The 19,180-nt window shown below is 37.0% G+C and overlaps 1 protein-coding gene across 8 annotated transcripts in view; it reads right to left on the reverse strand.

Annotated features, from left to right (window-relative positions):
- Positions 1–19,180, reverse strand: part of dpf3 (double PHD fingers 3) — a 37,884-nt gene that overhangs the window by 11,391 nt on the left and 7,313 nt on the right. For 4 of the 8 annotated variants that reach the window (XR_013200045.1, XR_013200044.1, XM_077221034.1 and 1 more), the window contains exons 2-7: positions 13,545–13,705; positions 11,430–11,537; positions 7,636–7,769; positions 1,831–1,926; positions 1,532–1,604; positions 759–800 (exon numbers count right to left, since the gene is read on the reverse strand). Coding sequence is in view for 6 of the 8 variants with exons in the window: in XM_077221034.1 (XP_077077149.1) it covers positions 759–800; positions 1,532–1,604; positions 1,831–1,926; positions 7,636–7,769; positions 11,430–11,537; positions 13,545–13,705 (614 nt within the window). In the remaining 2 variants the exon portion in view is untranslated. Of the gene's footprint in view, positions 1–758; positions 801–1,531; positions 1,605–1,830; positions 1,927–7,635; positions 7,770–11,429; positions 11,538–13,544; positions 13,706–16,460; positions 16,604–19,180 lie in introns of those variants that run through there. The other 4 variants (XM_077221035.1, XM_077221038.1, XM_077221037.1 and 1 more) reach the window with 3 other exon arrangements.

Raw genomic sequence — 19,180 nt, forward strand, 5'->3', positions numbered from 1 at the left:
TTTCTGTTTATGTGACCAAGGACCAGCTGGCTGAGGTCCCACCCCACAGTTTTTCCTGATGATCCCTTATTTTACTCTGTGGTTGTCTTTAAGCTCCATTGTTACATTTATTCTTAAATGACTAACATACTAAAGCACATATTTTAAGCACATACAATTATAAAATTTTCATATATCTTGATTTAATTGCAGTTAATCTGCAATTCAGTGTCCAATAGCATTGCATTTAGTTCACACTTAAGTATATTCTTTTATTTTATAGGCCAATAATATGTCTTCATCTAATGTGATTGTATGTCACTGTAATCATATTTGTTTAAAGGGTTTTAATTTCTTTATAGGGATAAAATGTTGATAAAAATGACAAGTGCACCTATTTGATGTAACAGACCTCATTTTTGTACAGGCCATTGAGCCAGAAAAGGGAAGCGACTACATGCATTTAATTTCAGAAAGCTGCACATCCAGAGTCAATCATTCCAGCAATGCAGTGGATTACCTAGAAGAGGGCCTGCAAATCTAGATTCAGCAATGAAAAGGCTAGGTGTTCAAGCTTTGCTATTTTAGCAGCAGTGTTTTTAGCCATGCATGATAGCATTGAAGCGGCGTGAAATATCAACAGCAGCTACAGAGAAAAAGACTGAACCATCTGATTAATGTTAATAATTCCTCCCCGACATAAGAATTAAATGATTAGCCTTGTCATTAGCATAGCCCATATGTCCGAGCAAGAGGAAGATGGCAACATGGCTGAATACCTGAGTCAGCGGTTTTTGAGTTATGCTTTTGTTTGTATCTGTCTGAAACAGAGGAGACACAAAGCAAAAGAAGAGACAGAAAACAAAATACAGAAAGTAAGTTACATTCAGAGAGGCCTCTGGAACCCAAAGTAGCTCTAGTATCTCCTCTGGTAGTCACATGCTCTTGATATTATAACAGGCGACCATGCCAAGATGAGAAACACAGGCAGGTACCATATGACAAACTGGAAGACTTTTTTCAGGAACCCCAAAATAAGACAGCCAAACAGCAGTAGAGTCAAAATAGTTCAAATCTCTTGATTAACACAGACAACAGAGTGAAATGAAAAATAAATACTACTGTTATACACTTCTACTAAGATATATTCATGTATATACTACACTAATATATAGCTTTTTTATAATTTAATAAAAATAAAAATACTATTTGTAATTACATTCAACAATAAACAATTTGAGGGGAAAAATAATGTCACAAATTAGCTTACTTAGTGCAGAATCATAAATATTTTAATTCATTTTAACGTTAGCTTTAAAATGTTTCTAAATTCGAATACATTGTTTATTTCGAATTAGATTCTGAATATCACATTTTCTAAGTAGACTTTTGGACTCTCAAATGCATAGTGGCGATTTAGGTTACAAATTAGATTTTTCCTAATTAGTTTTCTTTTGAAGTTCGAATGTATACAAAGTTATAAATATATATTTCAGGTTGCTTAGACTTTAAGGCATACACTGAATATGAAAGTGATGAAATTGACACTTACTGTCACAAACGTAGGGTTTATCCTGATCGTCGTTCGCCGCTGCTTCTGTTCGCCTGCGCCCAGAGCCTCGACCCTGATCAACAAAAATACATAATCACTTTTTACATGACATAATCACTATTTCGATCATTTCTCATTTCTTTATCTTTTCTCTGTCTCTGCACACACCATAAGTCAGGTATTTCTCTTTCATGTTTTATTTCTCTCTCTGGTTTCAATCCTCCATTCTTTTTTGCTCTCACTTGCCTTTTTTCATTCACACCATCCACAGACTTTGATGAGTCATGCTCTTCACTCACCCTGCCTTTGTTTCGATGCTTCCTCTTTGGTGTGTCCACTTCAAAATCCTCATCGTCATGGAAACCATCCCCATTTTCGTCTGCATCAAGCACCCTCTGCAGAGAATGAAGAAAGTTGGGGTAAGCAATTAGATGACAAAGATCAATGCACTGCACAAGAAAAGACAATAGTCCACATATTCAGAGAGATAGTGGAGAACTTTATTGCCGTACGCTTTCGTAGCAAAATCTGAAAATAAGACATAGTACAAGAGACACTACAAATGTTAATCAATTTGCAAGTTTATCAATTTGCACTCAAAGTATGTGTAATTGTACAACAGTTATTTCTCGTCCTCCATCCTTAATGAGTTTATTCAACCGATTAATTCAATGCTGATCCATTCAGGAACAAAACAAGTGACTGTTTGTATGAGGCAATGTATTGTTCATTCAATCGATCTGTTCAGTCAAGAATAAAACAAGCAACTGTTTTATGAGTGATCTTTAAATAATTCAACTTATTCATTCAAAGACATTCAGGAACAAAACAAGCTACTACTATTTTTATGAATAGGTAATTTAATCATTCATATAACTGATTTGTTAAAAGATGTCGATTCATTCAGGAATGAAACAAGGTTATTATAGTTTTGCTTTTTTAAATTAGTTTTTATTTTAATATCGTTTTCAAATTTGCTTTAAATTTTAGTTTAGTTTTATGCAATCTAATAGCATCTATGCAATGTGTGAGTGTGTACATGTTTTTCTATCCTGGTGGGGACTTCAACCTGAATGCACACAGACTCATTGGGACTCGTGTCACTGTGGAGACCTAAATTGAGGTACACAAGGTTATAAATCATACAAAATTAGTTTTTTTTTTGTAAATGTAAAAATGCAGAAAGTTGTGTGATGGGTAGGTTTAGGGGTCGGGTTAGTTTAAGAAGACAGAATATTTGTACAGTATAAAAACCATTACGTCTATGAAGAGTCCCCACCAAGATAGTGCACCAGAGTGTGTGAGTGTGTGTGTGTGTGTGTGCGTGTGTGTGTGTCGTGTCCTGGGGCCTCATGTATCAATATTGCGCACAAAATCTTTGCTTACGCCAGCTTTCACGCTCACGGTCTGATGTACTAACAGTGAAATTAACGTGAGAATGTGCGTTCCTCCACGCCAATTTCATGTCTGGCGTACGTACATTTCTCATCATTTTTGTCCGTTGGCGACTCTTAAATGCAATGAAGTTAAGTTGCAAACATTACACAACGAATTGTTCTACAAGTCTATCGCACTACCACCTGTGGGAACCATTGCTATTAATTAGCAATTTATAAAATAATTTACATATATTGTCACACGAGCCTTATGGGAATATTCTATCAATTATGCCAATTGCTCCGATTACATTAGGAAAACGGCTATCGCTGCAAAATTGCGTTTTAATGTTTGGCTGGTCAACTGCATCATATGGGAACCTTATATACCTGGTAGACATGCGGATGATCCCGACCCATACCGCTGGCATTGCGAGGCTCAAAGACGACTGGCTTATTCCTGAGCGGTCTGCCAGTTCCCTTTGGAAAGAACCAGTAGCCAGAAACAAGTGTTGTCAGCACCTGCAAGGGAACGGGTATTGCGTGGCTCCTCGCTGTCTCTCTCTCTCTCTTTTTTCGGACGCAACTCAGCACAGAGCTCCAAGAGGATAGCCCTTGGAACTCTGAAACGGCTGATAAGCCAGTCATCATCCTGGGCCAGAAAATCATTGTGGTCCCTAAAAACTCCTTCTCTTCCGATTCTGCCATAGCAATGTCCTCTAATAAGGCCAAAGCTGCCATTGCCATAGACTAAGGGTTGTATCAATTTGCATATGCTTTTATATGTTCTTACTTAATTGCATAATTGATAGAATATTCCCATAAGGCTCGTGTGACAATATATGTAAATTATTTTATAAATTGCTAATTAATAGCAATGCTTCCCACAGGTGGTAGTGCGATAGACTTGTAGAACAATTCGTTGTGTAATGTTTGCAACTTAACTTCATTGCCTGTAAGATTCGCCAACGGACAAAAACTATGAGAAATGTACTTACGCCAGACATGAAATTGGCGTGGAGGAACGCACATTCTCACGTTAATTTCGTTGTTAGTACATCCGACCGTGAGCGTGAAAGCTGGCGTAAGCAAAGATTTTGTGCGTACGCAAGATTGATACATGAGGCCCCATGAGGCCCCTGGTATTCCATACCTTGTGGGGAAATGTCTCCACGTGGATATTATTAGCAGTAAATGTTTTATAAAAACAAAGATGATAACAGCACCTTTCAGCCTGTAAATCTCCATGAAAACACGGCATCTCAAACATAGTAGCCTAGAACATGAAAGGGTTTTTGTGCTTGACAAACTTGTTTTGCTGTCGCATCCGCGTCTCGCAAATGAAACGGCTTTCTAAAAATGCTGCGCTCAAGTTAAAAGAAGTCCAACTTGCCTCTTATTACCTTATTTCCCATTCCACTGCAACAGATGCATCCTTTATGAACAGCCGCTCAGCACTAGCCATGTAGGCCTACTCTAGCCTACATTATGGTCCTTCATTGAGCACGTCACAGGACAGCGGTTAATCGCCTCAGCAACTTCACGCGTATGAAGCAAGAAGCGCCATATCAGGCATTTCCTTAAACAGCCACAGGTCAGATTTTCCGCCAAAGTAAAGAGCCTAATAACGAAAACTATAATTTATTTTTGCTAATTATTATTTTATTTCAGTTAGTTTTTCAGTAACTGCTGTTAGTTTCGTTTAATTTTAGTTTTTCATTTATTATGAATTTTTAATTTTATTTCAGTTTACGAAAATGTTTTTTGACCAATAGTTTTAGTCTTAGTTTCAGTTTTTGTTTACGAAAATAACCTTGGAATGAAACAAAAGCCTGCTTTTATGAGTGAGTCATTGAATCATTTATTCAACCGATTAGTTCAAAGAGACTTATCCATTCAGGAACAAAACGCCATCTACTGTATGTTGCTTGGAAATGCAAGGGTTGTTTTATCTGCTGCATCGTTTGGATGCACAAACTGAAAAAGTTACTGGCAAAATTGGGTCTTTAATGTAAGTTAAACTTAATATTAACTTATTTATTCAACTGTTGTTATGGAACCAAGATCACACTCGCAATTTTGCGTTTTTTCTTTTTTTCAGGAGCAACACTCACGCTCGTGTGATATTGAGTAGATATATAGTAATGTGGAGTGCATTGTGTAGAAAGCATGCTGCGATTTGTGTCCTGTCAAGTCTAGTGGTCCTTGCTCTAATAGTATGGTATTGTTTGCCAGAAGGTAGGAAACAAAACAGCTTGTGGCTGAGGTGGAGGGATCTCAGGTGATGGATTGGAATCTACAGTGACAGTGAATGGTGGATATCACTGATTGATGGTAGATTGCATCTTATAATCTTCTGTGCCATTGCCTCAAACCTTTGCAGACCATCTCTGTCTGGTTTGGTAGCGCTTCTGTACCATACAGTAATGCAGCTAGTGAAGAAGCTTTCCGTGGCTTGAGAGAAAAAGCTTATTTACTATTAATGATTATATGGTAACATTTTATTATTTGTATTTTTTTGTTTTTTCCCTGCTGTCTGTGAATATTTTATAACAGTGCTACAACCTGTACCTTAAGCCACCCACACATACAAACTACTTTTGCTTTGATTTTCGCCATCAGTGGAGGTCAACAACAAGAGGCAAATTAATGCTAGTTCACGTGAGTGACGATCGCTATATTGGAATTATCAATGACGTGATCTAAGAGAAGAACAGATGTGTCGCAGATGTTCAAGGATATTTAACAAGTTAAATATCCAGACCTTTCAGCGATCCAAGTCCTGTAGTGTTTTGACTGGAACTGACATTGGTAACAGGCTTGTGCACAATTCAGAATTGAATTGAGAATGACTCCTAAATTCCAATTCAATTCTTGGATTTGAATTGAATTTGAATTGATGTCAAAAAAAGGATCTAGAATAACAATTCGAATTTGAATTAAAGGAAGCAGAATTGCAATTCAAAACAAATTCTAAGAAATTCATATAGATATTTTAAGTGAAGTGTTTGACAATGAAGCTTTACAGTATATGTCAGATATGATTGAATTACATATTCTATAAGTGATATTAGTTTGAACTACTTTTACAGATTACATTAACAGCAAATATTTTCCCCCAGCAATGAATGTTAAAAGCTCTAGTCACAGAACAAATAATTAAGTTTGATTTATTGTAATTGTAATTTTGTGGAACATTATAGAACATGTCTCAGAACATGATAGAACATGACTCCCAGAATTACTTTAGTAAATCTTTATTAGGAAAAAAAAAATTTTTTTAGACATCTGTTTATATTTATATATATATTAGAACAAAATGTATGCAGGGTTGAGGAGTGAGTTAACTGTAATGAAATTATGTTATTGAATTACAAAATGAATGTAATTGTATTTAGTTGTATTACTGAGGTAAAATGTGTAATTTAATTAGTTACTAATCAAATTTAAAGGAAATTGATTTACATTTGATAAAGTAATCCAAATAAAATAATCCAAACCACATTTATAATGGGTAACTTATAACAGTAAGCAATTACATTTCCAAAGTAACCTTCCTAACGCTGAATGTATGTGAGATTCAACATTCTTTCTGTTGTGTGACTAGGGTGACCGCCCGTCACGCTTTGTGTTGTACCGCACAGCATTTTCACCCCTTGTCCCCCACGTCACATATTGAGAAAATGTCCCGCATTTTTATCAGTCTGTTTGTTTTTAATTATCATATTAAGAAAATGTGCATGCGTTCTTTTGCCTTTTTAAGAAAGCATTTTATTTATTATTTTTGCGCCGTAGTTTTTCACCTATATTTAACAGCGCTTCGTCAGAAGTTCAAATACAACAGCCGTTTTTAAAATCATATCCAATGGTTGAAAAGAAAGGAGTAAACACGGTCATTAGTAGGTTGTCAATCAAAATGTTGAGCGGTGATTCGTTCCATGTGTTCCCTGTCAGAAAACAAATGGATAATTCGGTAAATTTAAATTTAACAGAATTTATCAACTTATTGCCTTCTGTAGTTGTTTTAATTCCCATCCTTTCTAAAAATATGAAAGTGTTTGGTGTAATATATTCTTAATATATAAGGCTGTCAATAAACTAATTTCATGCGGTTTTATATTTTATTTGTTCATTATTTATTTTGTTAGATTTTAGTTGGACTTAGTCAGAACTGTTTCAAAAATAGTGATCTGCATGATGCCTGCTGCCTTGCTCAGTGATGTTGAATTTAAATGGCAAGTAAAATAAAGACATGTTATGTTACATTGTGATGTAATTGTGTTGTCTGGAAGGGACTAAATAACAAAGTATTTTTATCAGCTGAAATGCAGAATACAAATGATTTTATTAAGTTAAATGGACATTATATAACAGTTTCAGGTTATGTTTTAGTGTTGGTGTCCCACACAAACTTAGTAATCGTCCCACATTTGGTTTGTTTGATGGTGGTCATCCTATGTGTGACTGTGTGGAAATTCTTTGAATTGCCATGAATTTAATTCCACTTCCTGTCATTCCAATTCAAATTCAACTTCCTGTGGGGCAGAGTCAATTCAATTCAAATTCCAATTCATGAATTGAATGGAGGCCAATTCTGAAATTCTGAATTTGGCTCAAGCCTGATTGGTAACTATATACAGTTGTGTAATGTGTAAAGAACAGCAATCCAACGACTTTGGAAGTCGTGTAGTGAATGGGCGGAATTAGAAATGACTGTCGATGTGTTACCTGGATTTCCAGTAGTGTCTCTTCCTCTTTCGAGTTATTGTTTCTCTTGTCCAAGATCCCGTCACCTCGTAGCAGTGCCTCCAGGGCCGTGGCTTCCGTCGGCGGGGCTTCCCTCTTGGCCATTAGCTCAGCCTCTAAACGAGAAAGAAAGAAGCAGAAAACGAGGTGTCAGGTGGTCAGCCAGTAGAAAAAAATCCACCAGTGAAAATGGCCACTAGTGAAAATGCTTCTATTTTGTGTTATTTTCTGATTTTTCATTACAAACATTTTATTCAAATCATAGTTGCATAATATTGAGTGACAACATTTGTAGAAGCTGAAGCTAGAAGCTGCTCACACCGGACATGACAAAGTGACCATTTCAAATCCATTTGTCCTTTGCTTGAAGTATGTTAGAAATAGAACAGAGCATCAGTTTACCGTCAGGAATTTGTAGTTACAATCCAACCACACCGCATCCAATGTAGACAGCATCACTCATTATTATACGTTCTATTTTCTTTTGTCGTGTCACGCCACTCGCGCCTGATGTAGACACTGTGTTAATGTTATGTATTTCTATTTTTTTAAATCTTTGTTTATTTCCAGCTTTAAATAATACCCCAAATTAAAGTCCCAGATTTGTTCTCAGATTTTTTACCCCATTTTATATCTAAAAAGGAAGTACAATCATCTGGAGACACAGACAATTAAATCAATAGTCTGAAGACACTTTATGAATTAGCTTCACACAGGCAGACAGATTGTGCATGTTTGTGTGTTTGCCAACATCAGTTTGGGTAGCTTTCTTGGATACACCAGCCATCAATACATTTTTATAGCGTGGATAGCTTTTCAAGGCTCATTAAAGGTGAAAAGCTCTAGGTGTTGAAGATACATAAAGGATGTGTGTGTGTGCGGAGGAGAAGGCAAGAAAATAAATAGTCATTGGCTGTGTCTCATTTCACTCCCTAGATCTTTTTGACATGAATCGGTATTTCTTGAATACTAACGGGCACTAGCAGGGGCCTGGATCCACTAAACATTGGGACACTCATGACTCAAGGTCATGCATTCACACGAAGCAGAAATTGAAAATGCTGTATATGCATCATGCATTTGCTGTTAGATGTTAAAATGTACAGTGCCATTAAGAACTATGTCCTTGTTTTGCATTTTTTAATAAAGCAAAACAGATTATGTACATATATAATAACTTTCACACACTAAACAAATATAATAAAGCTAGGCACAAAAAAGCTTACGATTTAAATATCAATCCCTCACAACAAAATATACAACTGGAGTCGGTTTGGGGTCAGTAAGATTTTTTTAAATGTTTTTGAAAGAATTCTCTAATACTCAACATGAGGCCTGCATTTGATCAAAGATAAAGTAAAAATATAATTATTAATACATAGAATATTATAAGTTTCCTTTGTGATGGCAAAGCTGAATTTTCAGCAGAAATTCTGAAAATAGGAGTCTTCAGTGTAACATGATCATTCTAATATGCTGATTTGCTGCTCAAGAAACATCTCTTATTATTATCATAGTTGACGATGGTTGTGGTGCTTAATATTTCTGTGGGAATATTTTTTGATTAGGTTAGATGATTATTTAAAATGTCAAAAGAACAGCATTTATTTGAAATAGAAATCTTTATGCAATATTATACATGTCTTTATTGTCATTTAATGCATCCTTGCTGATTAAAAGTATTAATTGGAAATAAACCTCACACTTTTAAACAGTAGTGTTTAAAGAACCAAAAAATTTGTTAATTTTTAGTCTTCTTTTAATAAGTCTAATACCTTTTTACTAGCTTACAAGCTTTCCCTCTTTATCTGATGTTCGGGGGTTGTTACAGTGCGCTCTGGGAATGTCTAGGTAGGGAGGGAATGTTTCAGTGCAGTGGAAACATGGGCTGCCTCTCCCTGGAAAATGCACTTACTAGTGAACTAGGGAGCTGAAAGAAATACACCCTTAGACCTGAAACATCCTTTTAAATGTTTTCTGATCTATAATCTGCTCCCACAAGCACTGGCCATATCATGTGTTTGCCCCCAGATGTTCTTACTCCTTTCCTTTAACCTGTTAAATGTATGCACATGATTGAGAATGTTTATATGAATCTCTGTCCTGGTCTTTATTCTCTTTGTGTCTGATTGAATCGAGACACACTCTTCCCCTGGGAGAGGAGCTGAAAATAGCGCAGACTGCCAGTCAGGGGCTGATTGCAGCCTCCCATCCCCCGTTTCCAGCCGCCAATCATGAACAAGAGGCTAAGAGAGGTTGATGTCTACAGACACAAATCATAAGGTTTTAATCATCGCAATATAATATAATGCAGCACTGTGATATTTATGCATGCCATTGGCACTGAAAAAGCATGCACTAACTGGGAAGAGTATGTACTGCTTTTAATTAAGAATTTAGCAAGATAACTCAGTGGAGCCTGTTTCAAATGGCAAATGCAGAGCATAATGAATATATCAGTTTACTGAGATGCAGCTATTTTGTGTTGTTGCAGACAAAATAGCCTAATTGAATCAGTTTATTGAATTAGAGGCTGTTCTACATGCCACATCTGCTGTGGAGAAAAAGACTGCATATGAAGATTTACATTGGAATCACACTTGCTTGCTTGTCATCATGAACCAGACTTGGATGGGATATTGGACACCAAACCTGTTTACAGTGGCTGAGCACCGAGAAATGTACAACACAAACACATTTCAGACAGGATGCCCTTCTGCCTGTAACAGACCAGAATTATGCCTCTCTATACGCGTAAATATTTCAATTCCAGGACTCTGGAAAACACATAACTTAGAGGGATAGTTTACTCAAAATTGAAAATTATGTCATTATTTACTTTTCTTCATGTTGAATGTCCAAACCTGTTTGACGTTCTTTCTACCATGCAACATTGAATACAGTGTATAGAATATTTTATGGTGCTTTTACATCTTTTTTAAAGCTTGAAAGCTCCAGTCCCAATAACTGCATTAGTTGCAAACAAGTACACGATGGTTCAAAAGTTTGGGGTCAGTTAGATTTAGTTTTTTTGTAGAAGAAATTAATACTTGTATTCAGCAGGAACACAGAAGAAAGAAAGTCATTTAGGAACTGAACAATGTGAGGGTGTAAATAATGACAGAACTTTCATTTTGGGAGAACTACACTATAAGAATAGACTATACATATTTGTGATGCCAAATGTATCAGGAGAGCAGTCATGTGACTTGAGAGGTGTTTTGGAGGGGCTTAATTGCTGTTCCAGCGTTACACTTTGTAGGAGTTAGCTCGGTCATTCAAATCCTAATATCTGCATTACTGGAAACCGATCACACACAACTTGATGCATAAATCAGTTTTATTCATTGTTTTTTGTTGAACTGCTGGCTGAGCTCCAAGCGAAGGTCAGTGTTTCATGTAATGCTTTACTGCTATTGTATTTTCAGGGACAGCTAAGAAAATAATAGAGTGGCTTTCTTGTTTATACAGACAGGCCTTTATCTAGGTTCCTCAAGCTAGTTCCCCCCCCCACCCCCACCCCCACACACACACACACACCAGTCCCCTAGACTTACATTCTAATGTTGCATGGCCAAATGATTAAAGGGGCCTGATCAGGGCACACATAGAGACAGAGAAGGATAATGAGACCCAGATGGGCCAGTTCTACAGCCTCTGAATGACCTCAGAGCAAAGAAGCAAGGGCGGAGAGAGAAAAGAGCAGAAATAAAGAATTCAAAATCAAAATGTAAGCATGAGAAAAATTACACAATTAGCCGCAATCATGATCTCACCAAGTCTGAGTTCACAAAGGCGAAGCTGCGGGTCTAGTGGTGGGTGAAGTCGCCTTTTCTTTCTCCAGCAACGCGCTGGGTAGGTGTACATCTGACCTGCCCCCAACCCTGCAAACACAGAAAGTAGCATGGTTTGAATAGGTTCTTACACACATTCTTCACAAAAACATTCTTTGGACGGGATTCGTTTTGTACAGAATGTTTAGGTTATGATTGATAACAGAGGATATTTGTGATTTCATGTAAAAATAGGTGTAAGGATCTATTGTGGGGATTGCCAAATTGCATCAACTTTTGAAATGGGCCATTTTAACAAAAGGTTTTTGAAAGTATACTCTGATGCTCACCAAGGCTGCATTTTATTGGATACAAAAATACAATAAAATATTATTTAAAATTTACAATTTAATTTACAATTTACAATTTAAAATGACTGCTTCTATATTCAGTGTCACATGATCCTTCAGAAATCATTCTAAAATGCTGATTTACATTTCTTATTATTATCCTTGTTGAAAATGGTTGTACTGCTTAGCAATTTTGTGGAAAGCATGAAACATATTTTCCGGATTCTTTGATAAATATAAAGTTCAAAATTTAATTTGAAATAGAAATGTTTAGTACATTATACATGTCTTTACTGTCACTTTTTTAATTTTAATGCATCCCAAAAGAAAATAAATTTTGCTGATGCAAAAAGTTCATCCTGAGAAACACAAAACTAATCTTTTCCGGACAGGGATTCAAACACAATAATTTTTATGAAACATCTTAAAACAAAAACACTGGCATCAGGGGTGTTGACAGAGTCATTCTCTCTGATTGGCCCATAACACATAATGCATTTACATGTGTGTGGCACATGGTCTCAGTTATGCATCTATCCAGTCTCCTAATGGTAAAATAGAGAGAGACCCAGAATAAAAACATGTAATAAACACTGTTCTACCACAAAGTGTAGGGTGTGGCTATGGAGCTTTTAGTTGCGAGACGCTGACTCTATTTATGTCCGGTTCTCGGCAGGCATATTGTTCCCTTTGGCATCTGTATGTCAAGATATTGGCTGTTTTGGTCAGATAATAAGAAAAGGAATGCTGTGTGACTAGAGACAGAACCCTAATGCATACTTTTGCCTCATTACATTGAATAGTCTATTGCATTATTTAACACGTGACAAGCGGAAACCTACAATTTCCTAAACACTAGAACACTGTATAAATGCACATCAACACGTATTATTTGCACTCCCTGTGCCATTTGCTTTAAAACTAAATGTTCCTGTCTTTATCCTTAAATCAATCAAATTTTTTTTAAGTGAAATTAAAACTGAGGTTAAGATGAATGTGTACAGTGCCAAAGTCCAAGTTATCCAAATGCCTGTGGTGAGATAAAAAAAGAAATTGTGGAACGACTGGATACGACACCAATTTTAAACATTTGGTTACATGACGGCATCTCCAGACGACAGCAATTTACATCCAGTGTGTAGTTCATTTAATGCACATTAACACATATGCAATATAAGCTAAATATCGCTCATTTATGCTAGCACACCCCATCTCTTCATTAAAAGGATAGTTCACCTAAAATATAATTTACTCACCCTCATGTCATTCCAGTCTCGTATAACTGACTTTCTTCTGTGAAGCAGAATATTTGATTTGATATTTTGAAGAATCCTTACGTGGAATTCTCAGTGACTATTATTTATTTATTATAGCAAAAATCATACAAAAGGTTTATATACAATCCTTATAATATTATATAATAAATATTATATAATATTATAATATTTATATATAAGTCTTGTATATTTATTTTTTTGCAATACATTTTATTAAATAAATAATAATTTTAATAAGCATTATAACATAATATTATATTTTACTTATAGGACTATATGACCACTTTTATTTATTCATTCACTTTTTTTTTACTGTCACTGTATTGAAAAGACCACTGTTTTGTAGAGATTTTTCAAAAACTTACCTTTTCTGTTCCACAGACAAAATAACAGCATACTGTACATGTTTGGAACATCATGAAGGGATATAAATAATGACATTTTTGTATGAACTCTAATCAAATGTATATTATGCTTGTAGAACGTGCTACCTGGCCCTCGGTGCCGCTTCTCCATCCAGATGTAACAGTTGTTCTGAGCTACGCCCGTCTGTGAGTCCAGGAAGGGCATGCGTACGCTGCGCTCCGCACACAAGCGGGCATTGTAGCTGCGGCAGTGCTCAATGGCCTCCCTGTAGAACTGATCCCCGAGCCTGAGGAAGACACATTTGGTGAAGAATTCTGGTTTTAGCATAAACCAAGTCAGTGCCACCTTCAACTGATAATTACTAGTACCCAAAATGCCAAGCAAGACATGTACCTGGATCAACGTATATTTCCTGGAACAACATTCCTGCCTGAAAATGTAGTCCTATCCCTACCTCTTAATTTACCCATAAGTTATCTTTAATATCAGAGGGAAAGGATAGGTGAATAACACTGATATAGAAGCACCTAACCCTGACTGTAAGCCTAAACTTGACATAAACTGTAAACGTGTCCCTCAAATCTGATTGGTTGATTGGAATGTTGTTCCAGGATCAACAAAGATGTTGTACTTGGTGAAATTACATTCACCCTCATACATTAGTCAGACTATGGAGCTGTTAAGTTTAAAAGTTTGTTGGCTAATACCATTGTATGTATATCAATACAGTTTCAAAGCAAGCTTGTGTTTTGTGCTGTCGAGCCTCTGGGTCATTCTTTCTTTTCAGAATTCAGTTTCCCACCGATTGTTTGAGAGTCATGCACTTTTAGTTATGTCAGTCTCAATTGCACAAAGAAATGCTTACATTGTCTTCCGTGTTATTCGCTATAGGCAGTCAAAATAAGTCATTGAGACACGACTACCAACTTCCATATTGAAAGACAGAAGAGACACGGGACCTGAGCCAGCCTGCATGGCTTCTCTCCCAATAACTGCCTCCTGTTTCGATTAGATCACTTTTCTCTGCACTAGAGGATACACAGATATGTGAGGAATGCTGGGCTGGACAAAGAGGAGTATTCCAAATTTCCAACCCAGCATAGTGACACAAAGAGCCTCAGTGTTTGGAGAGAAAAAGAGCAGGCAGGTATGAAAAGCAAAGGTCTGAGAAAGACAACTGAGACAACTAACATTCGATAGCGTTTAACCCCTAAAGTAGGTTTGAGAATCAAGATCAAGTTCTTAAAAATAACCAGTTCCATTTTAACTAAAAAATATGTTACGTTTTGGAATGTTTGTAAATATGGGCAGTGTCACGATTAGGTCTTGTCTCTGTCACGTTTCGGTTTGTTCATGTCATGTTCCATGTCTGTCATGTGATTCCCTGTTTGTCATGTGATCCTGCCATGTGTCTCGTCATTGGTTAATCGTCTGTTCATTGTTCACAGGTGTCCCTTGTCATTAGTCTGTGTATTTAAGCCCATATGTTTGCCATGTGTCCTTGTCAAGTTTTGTTTCAGTGTAATCTCTGTTGATAAGCCTCATGTTTTTTGTTTTATGCTTTTGCGTCATGCCACGTTTTTGTTTTGTTTAATTGATAAATAAACTGCACTTGGGTTCTCTATACAACTTGGCTTCAGTGGATCGTTACAGGCAGACAGTAGTTTGGTTCCAAACCTGTATTACTGTATTTACTTGTCCACACAATGAAAGTCAGTTGGATCCAAAGTTGGTTTGAACTAAGGCTGTCTCTTATATCAGATTTTCTCTACACTTATCCTGGCTAAAACAATTCACAATAAGGATTATTGTGATATCTAGAAAAATTCTGAAGAAATAATAATGCTATCTGTGAAATTCATTTATTTTGTGTTTTCCTTTATTTTTTTGGCCATTGAATCACAAATAGAGTGTAGGGAGGCAGAAAGTGAGTTTGTAACTATAACTGTACAAAAGCACTTCCTGCACTCTCACAGTGGCGAGCTAAATTTTTTGGAGTGCGGGTCGAATGTTTTGCTATCATCTGCCATCAGATTTGATTTTGTGTGGCAGTACAGTAATTTCTACAAATTATGTTTTATGACTAGTAGCAACAAGTGCTAAGGTGAAATACCGCCACGGCGCCACCCACTATGTTGGAGGGTCAACCAAATATTTACTGGCTCAAAATTAGTTATTTACAATATTATTGTATGCATAGTATTATCAAAAAATCACAATATTTTTTTTTAAATATCACGGATATCGTCAAACCGATACACTGCATGCAACACCCCTATTTTGGTCCCCATTGACTTTAATAGTTTCAACTATTTTCATCTAAACATTCTTGTGTTCCACAGAAAAAAAGGAAGTCAGAGAGATTTACAACAAAATGAGGGGATTAAATGATGAGAGAATTTTGCATTTTTTACTTTTTCCTTTGTCACATTTGACATGTCATACTGATTATACATGTACAAAGTATGTGTTTAGGGGAGATAACAGTTTCTTAATGGAATAAAGATGTATGTTATTATTCTGTTGCCTAAAAATCAACCATTCATCTTTATATTACATGAAATCAAAATAGAAACCAGAATCATTCAATTCCTTATGCTTCTCTACCCAGAAGACACTGAGAACAATATCTCCCAGATCAGCCGATGAATTATGAAACAATCTGCTTGATTCTTCTCTTGTAATATATCTTGAAAATCTCCGCATTACATCTACATTTCTCCTTTCCTCCAGCATTCACTATCCTGCTCCTCTACCGCTCTTTCCTGGGCTTCCTGTGTGCATTATTTCCCTGAAACAAAATGCCTGTGCTATCAGCTGGAGACTGCAGGAGTCATTATGTAAGTTGCAGTGACAGAGGCCCGCATTAGAGCGCCCACGACCTGCGCGAGAGCCGCTATCACCATAATCATCAACATGCTCCACTGGACTAAACGCCCCTGATGGCTCTCAACTCAAGTTCCCTCTCAGAGTCGATCTATAACTACTTTTCAGCACCTTAAACAAAAACATAACAGCCCCCAGAGATGACAAATGCTTACCAATGAGCGGCTGATGATGATGGTGTCTCTCAGCACCATCTTAAGGGAAAAAGCTCATGTGAGAAGACCGTGCTTCATGCAGTCTCCCTCCCCCATACAAAACCTTTACTATAAACGGCCTCCCGTATTACACTCGAGGCAAGGACTCCAGTCAACAGAGTGGAGCAGTTATGTAAACAGTTAGACTGGCGTGTTGGGAGACACGTATTCTCTCTGCCAGCTCCCTGGAGGCACGGATAAAGAGAGTCTCTTGAAGGTCGTTGAGATCTTCACTCTTTTAATGTCGATTAGTTATGGACTGGGGAGAATAGAAGGGATGTTTATTAAATCACAACCCCAAGAGCAGTTGCTTCTATAGTTGATGCATGTGGTGGGCAGGAAACAGAAATGTGACTTGTGGTCAAGTAATATTCTTAAAATTTTGAAAGTGAAAGGTAATTATACCGGTCTTCTCACAGTGTATATGAGCTCAACAAAATTGACCCTTCGCTAAGCCTCGCCCTCCCTAGTTACTGTTGCTACGCCTGTCAAGTTTTTACGTCTGGCACGTCTATTACAGTGTGTATGCACCGGTGTCAGACATTCCCAATGAGATAATTAGTAATTTTTGGCGAACATGTGAAATATCTGAGAGAGCAAGACAAAAGGGACTGCAGTAGGCTATGCATTCGAGGTATATATCCACGACATAATATGCAACCGATTAGAGCAGGGGTTTTCAAACTGTGGGTCGAGACCCATTTGTGGGTCGCAGATTGGGAAGAGGTGGGTCGCGCAGTCACTATTGGCTGCAGCGAAATTTACGCGCGGCGTTCTCCTTTTTCCAAAGCGCTAGGGCGGTTGCGCTCCGGAGGCGTCTGTCGTTGCTAAGCACAACCATCAGCTGCGCTCTCCGTTACAGCAAGGAAAACGCTTGCGGCATTCTGAAAAGTTGAGATGTTTTTATCTCGATGCGGCGCGGACGCGCTTGGAAAAAACGAGCGCGTCGCACCGCGAGCTTCCAGTATGAGCGCGCATACCGCGCGCCTACATTTGAATACGCGATATGTGAACAGGCCCTTAATCTGTCGTCTGTTCAACACAGCGCTGTTGTCTTTCAGATATGGTCTTCATAAGAGTGCGTTGTTTGCATTCCCTCGCATGCATTTTGCTACCTACCAACACAAGGAAATTTTTTATGTAAAACGTATTTCACATGTACACACACGAGGACGAAAGTGTTTTCTGCGCTGAACAACGTGGTGAGTTTAACAACACTTTTAGCAGAAATATTAGTATTGAAATTCTAGGTCATGGGCCTACTGTCAAATTAAATAATTTAAAAAATAAAATTATTTGTTGTTATATCAAAACTTTGGTTAAGATTAAAATTACTTAATCTTTAATTTCTTTGTGTCTGGGTAAATTAGTTAAGGCAGCAGACAAGAACTACTCGGTATTCTTCCCTTTATTTCAACAGCCATTAGGCTGCTATTTTAATTCTACATTATTTTGATAATGTACCATAAGTTTGTATTGCAGTTAAACTTGTATGTCTTTCATACTATGACAAGGAGAAAACTGCTCTGAAGAGATCTAACGCCTTCCACCCCACCCCACATTCATGCTTTTTAAAAATCATTTTGGTGGGTCTTGAGATAGATTATTCTTGTCTAGGTGGGTCCTGGAATGGAAAAGTTTGGGAACCCCTGGATTAGAGAATAATTCCATACAAATTGAAGCTAAAGCCTATAACGTTAGTCCCAGCGCAGCAGCAGCCGTCTCATACGCTGACCATTCAAATGGGAAACACACAAATTGAGGAACAGCTATGTTCGTGCCCAGCAGGGTAAGTGAAATGTGAAAATAATCTAATAATTATAAATCAAACAGTTTATCGATAAATATTGTGGAATAACACTAACACCGGGAGAGCCGCGATCGGATTGGGTTAAAGTTACTCAGTCGGGGTAGTAGGCCGTCGATTAACAAAATGCTGAAATTTATTTTAAAGTTGGTCAGGGAGCCTCCTTGTCTTTAATCTTCTTATTTTAAGTTAAAATATACGCATTATGAGCAAAGAGCCGTCATTATTTCCAACTTCCAAGCAATAGGTGTTTTTGTTAATCCTGTCGACATTTAGTTGTGAATGGGGTCTCCCACACTGCTTGATTCACGCACATCATTTCTCCCCTTGGCTTTTAGATTTTCGGAAAGGAAAAAAATTCCACTCCCGCGTCAAAACTTTTAGGATACCGGGTATCAGATTTGCACAATCCATACGCACATCGCTTCGGCATGTTTCCATCGCTCGAAAGCTTGCCAGACCTCCCGCGCCTACTTCCGGTTGCTAAAACACGATTGGCCAGTTGCGGTTTTCGGGTGTAGCGAAGGGTCAATTGTGGGATGATATGACACTGGAATGTTTTGGAGCTAACAAAGCATTGTGTAGATATCAATTATTCTGTATGCTGAGAGGTTTTAAAGATGTAGATCAGTGTAAAAGGCCTACAATTCATAATGAATTGAAAAAGAAACAGCAACAGATTTGTTTAATGGCTTGATTAAGTGTCCGATAAACAACATGTAAAACTTATTTTATATTATATTATTTTAATTTAATAAATAAATAATCATTATACTGCACCAATTTAAGCATGATTAACTTTTTTCTTTTCTTTATAAATAATAATAATAATAATAACAACTGTGTTATAATTATGTATTTATGTATATTTAAT

The sequence above is a fragment of the Siphateles boraxobius genome, unplaced genomic scaffold (genome assembly GCF_051911475.1).
Source record: "Siphateles boraxobius isolate OS27281-9 unplaced genomic scaffold, OSU_SipBor_1 8, whole genome shotgun sequence".
Taxonomy (NCBI): domain Eukaryota; kingdom Metazoa; phylum Chordata; class Actinopteri; order Cypriniformes; family Leuciscidae; genus Siphateles; species Siphateles boraxobius.